Raw genomic sequence first — 12677 nt, 5'->3', positions numbered from 1 at the left:
GACCTCATGGGGACCAAAGCCTGGTCCCTCTGAGGCCAAATGTCATTTCTGAGATCCTGGTTAAGGTCAGTGGTAAATGTTGATTTTTGATTCGGTTTAAGATTAGAGTTGGGCATGAACTGTCAATGTGAGGAAAAGGGTTGGGTTGGGCTGTCCACAATGAATAGAAGTCAATACAAAGTCCTATGGATAGCTGTGTGTGTGTGTGTGTGTGTGTGCGTGTGTGCGTGTGTGCGTGGGTGTGTGTGTACGTGCCTGTGTTGAGGAGAGGGTCATTGGGTCTGTATGCATGTTGTATGTATAGTGGGGGATGGGAGGCAGCCCCTTCCTCGGTGACTGCAACATGCAAGGCGCTTAGAGGAGGCATCCCCCCACTCACTCCTCACGCTTCAACCTGGTATTTCCCATCTAAAAATACCAGTAAAGCCAGCATTATAACTGACCAGCAGTTAAAGTCTTATGGGGAGAGAAAATACCAATACATCTGGTGATCTGTGTGTGTATGTTTGTGTGTGTTTGTGTGTGGTCTTTAGGCTGATGAACTTATCTATACGTTTCAAGCCAGGGTCATTGAGTACACTCTGTAGTAAGGTAAAGCTCAGGGAGGGGGTTGTTGCTCCACAGCCATAAATCGTCGATCTGGAAAGTAACTTGCTGCATTACTGTCATATCTCTAGCTGTTTTGATGTATTACTGACTTTAATTTATCAATAGAGGCGCAATGAAATCTAAATTCTATTAAAAAAATGAAATCCTTTTGTTTTCTGGTTTTGCAATGTATACAGCGTGAACACATTTTTCATCAACGTAAGGGATGTTTGTGAGACAAAATATTTGAGTGGCAAAGCCTGATAAACTGTTTTTTGTGACTCATGGGTTTAGTCACTCACAAGACAACTGGGGAAAATACAAAATAGTGCAAACCTCCTGATACAAAACTGCCAAAACTTTACAATAATACATTTAGACGAACAGTTATAAGACCCAATGTATGCTGGCCATTACAGGCAGGTTCAAAGAATGATGTTAGAATAACAAGTTGTCGTTTTCCTGTATTCCTATATAACCTCAGCCATTCAAATGTGATATTTCTGCTCCTGCTCCTGTCATGGTTATTAGGAATCGTCTATCACGTCATGAAGCTATTGGATCATCTGTTGATCACACATTTTACTTGAAGAAATGAGCTGAATAAATGAGCAGGGAACCACGGAAAGAGCACACAAGCAGTTTATCCTCCTCACATTAGAGCATCATCCTCATTGATGTTTGTCTCCTTGCTTCTCATCACATCAGTTCATTTAAACCCGATCAGTGTAATCGCAGAATGGTTGCGTAAGGTTTATTGTTTATGCGGGCGCGTTCACGACGTGTAGTAGTTTATTATGAGTGTGGTGGGCGGGGTCCTCTTCACATCGGGACGCATAGAGAAGGGAATAAATCGCGCATCTCTCGTGCGGATCGCGCGCATGTGTTTACACCGGACCGCGGTAGTAAGAGCGCGCAGCCCCGGCTCCGCGCTCCGTGCACACGGGCGAAACATGAGTGGGCAGGCACCGTGAGTGCCCGGGCCAGCGTCCAATCAGCGGCGAGTAATGCGATCACTGGCTGGAAGCGTCGGCCAGTGGTGTGCGCCGCTGACAGGTCGGGAGCCAATGGGATGCGCGCAAAACGTGGGCACGTGGATCTGCGCACATGTTGTCGTTCGTAAAGCGGCGAGAGAAGGAGCGAGCGGAGTCACACAGAGGAGCCGCCGGGCGGAGAGCGGATGCTGGGAGACCCGACGATGACCCGGCTTCGGACTGAGCACTGACGGACCAGAGGACGGACACAGACGCTTTGTTTAGTGGCAGCTGCTGGTGTTTAATAGCATATTACTGAGGGTGAGTAAATAAATGTGTGATTGAGTGTGTGTGTGTGAGAGTGTGTGTGTGTGTTTGTGTGGGTCTGCAGCGTTTCCAGAAGTTCACAGCGCAGCCTGAAGGAATTTCCTGCCCAGATAGATCCCGAGACTGATTGCATTTCATCAACACAGCTATATTTCCTCATGCAGCTTTATGCCAACTATTATTATCATTCATTATTATTACTCCCTACCTCATAATAACATGGGATTGCTAGGACTTTTGACATTTCCGCAACAAAACAATGATAAATCTTATTCCATCTTCGCTCTGATATTTGCTGTGTTGTTTGGTGTCACCGGTTCGATTCCTGACGCCCCCCGCTAATCCGATCCTTCTCAACCCTACAGAACATGTTGTATGATATTGTGCAGCGGCTGTGTTGGTGCGCAGACAGGCAGCCAGCACCTGAGACGCAGCCTCGTGGTCCATGCCCATACCTGTGCAGACATGCGCCACCCCACCCAGTGCCCCATCCTCATCCCAGTTCCCAGGGGCTGTGGACAAAATCAGAAAAAAAGAGATTCATTTAATTGGAATCTTTTTCCACTTTTAATGCATGAAAACATAGTGAACTTTGGTTGTAAAAGGAAACAGGGAAGTCATCCATCAGATACATATAGAATATGAATGGCAACATATTCTGTCAGGTGTAAAAGCATAAACAAGTTTGGTGATATCTTCCTACATGTGAACTCTGAAGTGGTTCTTGCTCTTTATTCTATCTATGTGGACACACCCCCCTCTTAATTCCCCCCACTCTTGTGTCGGTGGAATCCGGCCCCAGCAGCAGATTACACAGAGGGAGAGAAAGAAAGGGAAAAGAGAGGAGAGAAGGCACATGGCCAGAGATGGAGATCGTAAAATGTGAATAAGAGGAAAGGGAGGAGGGCTGGTCTGTGGAAGAGGAAAGGAAGAGGAGCACCAGGCTCGTGTGTGTGTGTGTGTGTGTGCATAACAAACAGGATGAGCTGAAGGGAGAGCGGAGAGGCATACAGAAACACAGCCGGAGAGGAAAGAGAGAGAGGTTTGTGTGTGAAACCAAGGGGGGGAGAGCAAGCCTGAGACGGAGAGGAGGGGCTAGAGGGAGAGAGAGAGAGCACTGGAGGCAGAGAGAGAGGGAGAGAGAGAGACGGCCTTTTCTGATTTCACTACTCTACAATCTCCCATCCCCCTCACACTTTACTCTCCTCTACAATCTCCTCAATGGGAGCCAGACATGCACTACCATTGTGTGCCTACTGCCTAGCCCCAGTCCCACTCTGCACCATGTTAAACTAGGGCACTGGTATACCCACCATTTTGAGTAATTGGGGGTATTATTAAAGGAAGTAAAGCACCAGGAAATCAGTTCTTTTGGATGATTTCCACTTCTCTTCTGTCTCCATGTGACCTGTGTCCTTTTGAGTTTACATTCAATCAGTTTTGTTCTTTGTGCATGGGTTTGACTTGTCATATTAACCCCGTCCCTCTGCTCCTGCCCCACAACAGCAATGCAGTCCCAGGGCAGCACTTCCACCCAGGCCTGCTTCGATTCCCTGAGCTCCAGCGACAGCCTCCTGTTCAGCGAGTTGGATCAGGTGGAGGACGACGCGGATGTCTTCCTCACAGACGGCTCCTCCTCGGGAGGGGCTACGGCCAACGGCGATAGGGGGTCGGAAAGCCCAGGGTCCCAGTGGACGTGCGATGGCTTCACAGATAAAGAGGAAGAGGAGGAGTCGTACAGGTTGGAGAGTGGTGGCAAAGAGGCGGACGAGACGGGCCCTTCAAGCCAGGCCGCGAAATCACACGGCGACCTGCAGTTTGCTCAGAAGGTGAGGGATGGGTCAGGGTGCAGGGAAAAGAGGATAGATGACAGAGCTAGTCACAGCAGAATGATTTAGATAGAAAGTCCAAACCCAAACTCAGTCGCGATCTGTCTTCTCTCCCTCTGTCAGTGTGCTGAGCTGCAGGGTTTTGTCAGGCCCCTGCTGGAGCTGCTGAGTGGCCTGAAGAGGGGTCGATTCGAGCGCGGTAAGCATCCTCGCCACACGTTACCACCTTCAGATAAGCATGTGTGCAGACTGGTAACTCAAGATGCTGAGTGCTTGGTTCGAGAGGTCTGAGCAGTCTCCACCATGTAATAGGGTGTTTTCTGCTTATTGATGTAGTCCAAAGTGCAGCGTGTGTGAAGCGACTTCACACACGAGTCTTGTGGCTGAGTCATCAGCTCACGAGAGGTTACTGATCTCCCAAGAGAAAGTGGTGTGTGTGCGTGTGTGTGTGTGTGTGTGTGTGTGTGTGAGGCTGTGCGTGTCAACATGTGCACAGATTTTCCGTGACTCAAAGGTGTAAACGTCTGACTGGAGGAATATGTCTTTGATTGACAGGTTTGAGTACTTTCCAGCGGAGTGTTGCTATGGATCGAATCCAGAGGATTGTGGGGGTTCTGCAGAGACCAAACAGCGGGTGAGATATCATTCACATTGTCCCACATCCACCCTCAGTGCTTAATCGGTGACTCCTCCTTGTCTTGCCTGTGAATAATTAGACACAGCATCTTAATGATTATTAAATTGTAGTTATAACTAGAGGGGAGGATTGTTATAGTGATGTCTTTCAAGCTTCCTCTCCTGGTCCATGTTTTATTGAACAGTCCTCGGGGTGGGTAGAGTTACAGCATTCACATCCATGGCAGAGCAACACTGCAGTTTAGAGGACGTATTACCAAGATCTATATACAGGATTCTAAACATCCAGATGTTTTATCATGCAGTGCACAATTTCATCACCATCCGTTCCCTCAATTTACGTTTATGTCTCCTCTTTTCTTCTATTTTTAGTGAGAAGTACCTGAACACTCTGCTCCAGGTGGAGATGATGCTAAAGCTTTGGTTTCCTCAGATCTCTACTCCGCCGGTCTCCTCAAACTCCAGCGTGGCCACATCCTCTGCCCTCTCCCTCCAAGACACTTCCAGCTCCACGCCGCCGCATAAGCACAGGGATCAGCTACATATTCCCGTCAAGGTGAGAACACACGAAACAAGCCACCGCCACCGCCACCACCAAGTTTTCAGGTTCTCATGCAAATTACTCTACTGTTTGTTTTTCCAGAAGCGCAGACTCAGCTGGACAGGTACATGCACTCCCACGCCTTCCCCGCTGCTTCTCAAGTGCCCTCATGTCAGAACAGAAGAGAAGAGGGTGAAGCGAGATCATGATGAAAGGGACAAACCATCTGCCCCTCCTCCACCTCCTCCATCATTGGCATCTGATGCAAATCAAATTTCCCCAGATGTGGCCGGTGACAGACAGCTAACTGCGAACACAAAGGGAAAGGACAATGACAGCGAGGACCGAGGCAAGCTATCAAACTACAAAGCAGGTCAAAGCTCTGAGCCGAGTCTGACGTGGGTTCACGTCGCCCCCATCCTGTCCCCACGAAAGGCCCACCCCTCACATGAGGGCGCAGCGGCGGGGAGTAACGGCGAAAACCAGCCTATCAGTGCCACTCCCCCACCGAGCAGGAGGGGCAGCCCCACTAGGAAAAACAAGGCCATCTCTTCATCTAAGCCTTCCAAGCGTCCCAAAAACCTGAAGGAGCCAACCCCGTGCCAAAGCCAGCCTGTTGCCGGACAACAGAGTGAGAATGCGACAGTCGCTGCCTGTCAGGGTCAAAGCCAATCTCCGTTACCCAGGGCGTGCCCCAGCCCGGTAAAGACCTGATGCATTGGACACGCAAAGAGCCGGCAGCCTCGATTTTGTAACTGCATCAAGCAAAAAACTGCTGTGAGAGGAAGAAGGGAAGAGGCTGAAGGCCTGTCATTAAAGATACATTAAAGAAAGGAAGGAAAAGTAGGTAAATGATAGATGAAGCACAACCCCTTATCAAGACCGCAACTTCAACAGTTAGTGTAAACAACAAGACGTAATATATTTCAATAAATCAAACCTAGATGATAATCACAATTCATTAAAATCATTAATATGTGCACTATGGTGGGTGTGAGTGAGGGGGATCGGAAAGAGAACCAATCACTTAAAGGTTATTTACAGGTTTTTGAGTAACGACCAATAGGAGAGATTATGAAGATTTGTTGATGAGCAGTTCCTCCTCAGCATGAAAAACGAAATACACTGTAATCTGAGATGTTTCAGTAGGTATCTGACTTGAGGCACAGAAAATAGAAGGAGCTGGCGTCAGGGTTCAGGGCGAAAAGCTTCCAGGGTTCAGCTTGATGAGGTAACTCCAGCGATGAGTGAGTAATGCGGCGTCTTATGGTAGGAGACACATTGACTTTACACTCACTTGTAGATAGAAACCAAGGCGCCTGGGTTGCGGAGAGAAAAATGTCATTTGAAAATCTTATAGCTAGTGATGTGAAATACAATGTACAGAACGCAGCATTCAACTGTACGTGTGGTGCTTCAGGAGTCATCAAGGAGACAGTGGGGAAAATGATGTCATTAACTCACGAATGTAATCAGAGAACTGTTTGGGCACTTGGCTGGTGGATCGGCGGCGAGGCGTTGAAAGGAGCGACGTCATGGTGGGCAGAGGTCACGTGAACTTTCATGTTGTGCTGTGGGTCAAAATGTTTCTGCAAAACTGGCCGATAATCAGGGTCGTGAGAGACTTAACAAAAAAAGACCAGCTTGAAGAAATAATAAGGACCACTCAAGGACATGTATGACTCTGGAGTCCCACAGTTAATTTATTCATGTGTTGATCCGACACTGTTTTTATTTATTGTTTGTATTTATTTATTGGGCAGCTGAGTATCACCTCCTGTGCACACTCACAGTTTGCCCTACGATTTTTTGAGGTGATTGGGAAGATGCTGTTTGTGGGTTTTTTAATGCTATCATGATGAAAATGCGAAAAATAATTAACTGAAGGAAGTGAAGTCTCTTGACTTGGACTATTGGGACTACTGTGCCTTTTTTTACCAAATAGGATGTGTTCAGAAAAAAGCAGAAAAGCATTTGGTGCTTTACGGGAACTCATGTGTTTTGATTGTTTGCTCGTGTTTCACAAAACCAGTACACACTCAAATCCTGAACGCCTACATGTAGTCATCTCTCATCGGCGGACACGCACAAAAAACAACAGTATTCAAAACTATCCAATATTCTGACATCTACAGTGAATCCAAACTGAATACTTCTTCACCTTCTACACACACACACACACAAACAAACAAACAAACAGCAGCGGCGGCTGCTACGAGCCTTCATTTGGGGATTTTCTATCGGTTTTGATCGACGGAGGAACAGACTGACCTCCACTTCAAGATGGTGCTCTTGAAAACTTGAAAAAGCAGAAAATACTAATTTAACCCTCTACTGCTCTACTCGACTGCTGCTTTTGTTATTCTAATTACACTTCTAATTAAGATGTTTAATAGGAGGCGCTCTCTCTCAATTTATTCGGAAACCTCACAATATTCTTGTACATGTATAACGGGGGGGGGTTAATAATGTGATTGGATTTACCTATAATGGCAAAAATAGTAAATATTTAGTCTAAAGTATTTTTTAAATTTTACAAGTGATTCATATTATGCTATTTACGTAACTAGAGAGATGAGGAGGAGGAAGCGGGGTATTATCCATGTACCAGACCTCCTCCTTCAAAAAAGCCCCACATGTCAACTCAGCTAATGGCAGCCTCCATGTTACTGCCGATTGTTTTTTGGCGTGAAGGAGTGTACACACCCTCAGTCACAGACTCAGGGTCAGACCGTCCTGCCCCATTCTGTTTCATGGTGCGTCAGACGCTGGCTCTCTTTCCAAGGCTGGGGGTGGGGGGGTTCTTCCACCCAGTTTTTATACGGTTGTGGTTTGAAAGACAAACCATTTGAAAGACAAACCATTTGCACTTCATTGTATCCTTGTTTTTTCATGTATGGGTTTTTCTACTGATGACTGGTCAGAAATAATACGTCTTGTTTATTTTTGCTGCCTTTTCGTCTGCTTCTGCTTCCTCCCCTTCTTTCATCCCAAAATTTGACTGTAGTCCCCCCCCCCCCCCCCAAAAAAACCCTTGTCTCCCCTCCCCCACCCTGCTGCATTCGTCTGCCTTTGCCCTCTCCCCTTCGTCTCCCTCAATCCCATTAGTATCTTTTCTTTCTCAGCTAAATCCGTCTTTCTCTCACCCCATCTCTACTTGATATTATTATTCTGGCTAATCTTTTTTCAATAATGATGCAAAAGGACAAAAAATCTTTTAATAAATGACACATTTTTGACAGCTGAACTGTCTGCTTATTTTATTCATATATTTACACACATGTTTTTCCACATTTCAGTTTTTCTGCTATAAAATCACGACATGCAGTGGGGCTTGTTTTGGAAAGCAGCTCACACTAAACAGATGTGTGACTCAATGGGGTGCAGATTTAGAGACTGTACATTTTGAAGTGTGCGTGCGTGTGTGGGCGAGGAGGGGTGATGGAGGGAGGAAGGAGGGGCAGCAGGGTGTGAGACTACAGCCTTGTTAATCTGACTGGCAGGAGTAGTAGTAGTGGTAGTAGTAGTGTGGCGGGGTGGGGGGGGGGGGATGGATGATCCTCCGACCAGCTGCTACTATACTACACGCAGCCCAAACATTACTGTAGCTTTCCTGTGGGTTGGGTGTTGATATTGAGATCACAATGAGTAAATGAGTAGATGTGTATAGTAGAAACGAGCCTGGTGAGTGTGTGTGTGTGTGTGTGTGTGTAAATGTGTTGAATTACAACACCTCGGTCCGACATGAGCTGCTTCAACCTGATTCTCTGCATACTGACACAGACGTATCAGTCCTTCTGAAAGAAAAATGAAAGGGTAAAAGTCCACGTGCAAAAAACGTACACAAAGCTATACAGTTCAGTCACCAGAGTTTCCTCGCCAGTCTCCCATCCATGGATACTGCATGCGTGCACATGGGCACAGGAGATGGCATATTTTAAGTGGGAGTGGTTTAATTTCTCGCTTTCAGACGGGGTGAAATCAGCCATGGTACATGCACACACACACACACACACACACACACACACACACACACACACACACACACACACACACACACACACACACACACAGAGTTATAAACACTCATGCACACACGTGGGCCACTCCCCATCACACACTCTGACACACTGACTGGCTGATTTTGTGATGGGCCTGTCTGACACACTGACTCTGCTGTGGAACAACAACAGAAACAGCCCTCCCCCTCCCTCCTCCCCTCAGCCTGCCTCCCTCTCAGCCCCCCCTTGTATCCATGCAGTTTTTAGCAGAGACGCTAACCCCCCCTTCTTCTCTTCGTCTTTCTCCTCTGGAGGATGGAAACGAGGGGCAAGAGGAAAAGGACGGGAGGAGGATGTGTGGAGGGCACAGGGAGGAGACCTCACCTCATTTCAGCTTTGTGACGCATGAAGGACATATGCTGATTTTCCCACTTACTTTTTTTAACAATGATTTCATCTTCTTGTTTGTGTGTTTTTACTCTTTGTGTTCTGCTTTTTGAAGTTTAATACCCCCACCACCATCACTGTGTTAACCACATGTCTACAGTCCGCCCTGTAAAACACCCTTCATTCCTATTGCATCACCACCGCCCTCAGTTGTTTTCACTTGTGACTATCCAAAAAGCATGCGTTGGATTAATTGAGCATGTGTGTCCGTGCATGAATAGGATTGCACGAACTTACTGCCCCGGTGATCCCTTGTTGTGTAGGTTGTAATGGTCCACATTCCCGTTATTGGTTTTAACAAGTCAATGATTCCAGGATGTCTGTCCAGTAACCTGCTGTATGTTTTGTTGTGTGTAATGAAGTGGATGAGGCTCTTATTCACTTATTCTAAAAATCCCCTCCCCCCAGTGCTCTCCAGTAAAACTCACGCGAGGTGAAGCCACACTGTGACTTTACAACTGCACACACACACGCTCATGTAGTCAGACATGGTGGGAGCAAACACACACACTCTTACTCACCCCAGTCCTCAGGGGGTTTTAGGGCCGACCAGTCCCAAAACAGCCTCGATGCTCATTAAAACTGCACAGTGGGCAGCCCCACAATGGAAATCAGAGCAAGTTTGAAGTCATCTCTGCCTCGCAGGAGCTCACCATGATGACGGGCCCTCGGTCTGCCCACCATCTGTGGTCCCCATCACCATGACGTGACCAACAGGGGACACGGTAAATACAGACATACCAGGACTTCATTTTCAAGGACACACGTGTATCCCATGACATTGTGTGTGATATTTGGGGCACGCCCGAGCTACAGGCAAATAACATCCTCATCAGTTTCTTTGGCCTAAATGTGTTCTCGGGAGCCTGCCCGTGATGACGCCATTTTACACGCCTGCTCAATTATTAAGTGCAGTGAGAGAAAGGGAATCACCAGATAAAATACACTGACAACGGGAAATATGCAGCCGCATAAAGGAGGCAGAGTTGGGTTATGAATGAGAGAATAGAAGCTTAAACCTATAGTAGACAGTTTGAGATTTAGTATTTAGAACTCACACTGAGACATACACTGAAGTCATGTGTGAAGTAAAGACAGCGGCATCCCCTGAGATTGTATCTTCCAACATGATTTACAGCCCCTGTCAGATACAATGAAATAAAACTGGGTCAGCATGATAAAATATATCATAGCCACACACTTGATGACTCAAAAAGCTGGATGAAGCAGCACGGGGAGCATCTCAACTTAAGTCGTAAATTATGTTCTTATGTAATATTTATGTGGAAGCATTAATGCACCTTAATACACTCAGCTGACATCACATTATAGGAAATATTATACAGCAAACACAAGGAAACATTTGTGAAGGCTCAACAATCTGTGCTTTACAGATTCTGGACGAAGATTTGCTTCAGACTAAATGCTTCACATTCCACTGATATAATACATTAATTCATGCAATTCTCACCACACATTGTTTAAGCTGCACAAGCAGGTTTAAGTCAGTGTGTTTACCAGTGAGGGTTATGTGTGTGTGTGTGTGTGTGTAGTTGTATAGAAATATCTGCGGTATTGTCATATTATGTGCTGAGGTGTCATTACATAACAGTGTCGGCCAGAGAGAGAGGTGGGCGAGGGGGGTCGGCGGGGGTGTGTGGGTGTGGGTGGGGAGGCAGCACATGTGATGTGCCAGTGAGGAGGCAGCGGGGTGGGTCAATCTGAGTCTCTGTGTGTGTGTGTACTCATTTTTTTTGCTTCTTTAGGACCTTTTCCAACATAAACCCTGATCTTGTCAGGACTAGCAGACCTCATGAGGACCAGGCTTTGGTCCTCATGGAAGTCAATGCAAAGTCCTAAAAAGGATAGCTTCCCAAACGTGTTTGTGTGTGGGTGTGTGCGCGTGTGTGCTATTTCCTGCTCCTACTGATCATTTGATTACAACCAGATTAAAGCAGTATCAGTGTAAATGTCGTGCAAATATAATCATCCTTAATTATTAACCTTGCAAATAACTCATATGGGGCTGAGACAATCAATTAATCAATTTGTTGATCAACAAAAATCAACAATACAGCCATTTTGATAATCTTTTCTTTGCCTTTGCATAAAGACCAAACCTTTGGTGCTTTTGGCTTTTTAAATGTGAGCCTTTGCCAGATTTCTGTGCGCTATGTTCTGGATTTTTCACGGTTGATAGAACAGAAAAACCCATCGGAAGATGTCGCTACAGCTACAGAAAACTATTATTGTCATTATCGATTAATTTAGCAGTTTTCTTGACTAATCAATAGATTTTTTGGTCCAAAGAATATGAGTAATTGCAAAAAAAATGTCACTAAAACGTGTCAGGTCCAATGTCTTCTTTTGACTGACCAACAGTTGAAAAACACAAAATGTTTAGTTTACTATTTTTACTATGAAAAAAAGATGAAAATAATCACATTTGAGAAGCTATATCTACTCAGGGTCAATAAATTGTTTCAGCTGTAGATGTCACTTGGGGCTGTTGAAAATTTAGATCGATATTCTTTAAATTTTTTTATAGGTCAAAAGAATCATTCAAAAATAATTGACAGATTCGTTTCTGAGTTTTGATTTTACACTTGCAACAGAGAGGTCACAGAGTGAACTGGATCCAAAGTTGTGTTTCTATACACAAAGAGGCTTGTGGTGGTGGAAGACGCTCACATGTCAGCGTTGACAAAAACAAGTATACGATGACAGTCTCTCAAATGTCTTTCTATTATTCTGTGGTGTTAATCGGAGGCTTCCTTTGAGTTACCAGATACTGAAATATTGTGCAAACCATGTCAGAGCACAGTGTGGTTATTCAGATAAACGGGGCCGTAGGGAACTTATTAACCTGAACGTAAACAACCTGAGTGGCGGGTGAGTGAGTAAGTGAGTGAGTGAAAGCCAGAAGGTAAATTGTAACTGATGGATCCTTGATGAATCAGCATATGAAGGGTGGTGTTGATGATGGGGTTGTGCGGTTCAGTATAAGTTAGTTAAATACGGTCGAAGGGAGAACCTGTCTGGTTTACTCTAATACTCTGTGTAAACTGTTTATCCTGGTGGTTACACACAACATGAACAGTGTGAGGGAAAGCGTGGACGGTGGTAGAGAGAGTGGGGGGGTGAAGGGGGATCTGACAGACTGGTGTTGCCTCAGGCTCACTATGCATTCATGCTCACACTACTACAACTGCACTAAGTTGACCCACATCACGCAACGATAGAGAAAACAAACGGGTGGGTGGGCTTACAGAGGAAGGAAATGGAGATCACCTGATTATCCCCATGTTTGCAGCAGGGGACTGGGTTCAGTACG

The 12677-nt window shown here is 45.9% G+C and overlaps 1 protein-coding gene across 1 annotated transcript; it reads left to right on the top strand.

Annotated features, from left to right (window-relative positions):
• The first annotated feature begins 1690 nt into the window (after nt 1-1690).
• On the top strand, nt 1691-8142 carry LOC117777268 (serine/arginine repetitive matrix protein 1-like). The gene is made up of 6 exons (XM_034611934.1): nt 1691-1883; nt 3396-3718; nt 3842-3917; nt 4274-4352; nt 4727-4910; nt 4998-8142. The coding sequence occupies exons 2-6, from the start codon at nt 3398-3400 to the stop codon at nt 5607-5609; spliced, it is 1272 nt and encodes a 423-aa protein (XP_034467825.1). The 5' UTR covers nt 1691-1883; nt 3396-3397; the 3' UTR covers nt 5610-8142.
• The last annotated feature ends 4535 nt before the right edge of the window (nt 8143-12677 follow it).

The sequence above is a fragment of the Hippoglossus hippoglossus genome, chromosome 16 (genome assembly GCF_009819705.1).
Source record: "Hippoglossus hippoglossus isolate fHipHip1 chromosome 16, fHipHip1.pri, whole genome shotgun sequence".
Classification (NCBI taxonomy): domain Eukaryota; kingdom Metazoa; phylum Chordata; class Actinopteri; order Pleuronectiformes; family Pleuronectidae; genus Hippoglossus; species Hippoglossus hippoglossus.
This window is presented reverse-complemented; position numbering and strand designations above follow the sequence as displayed.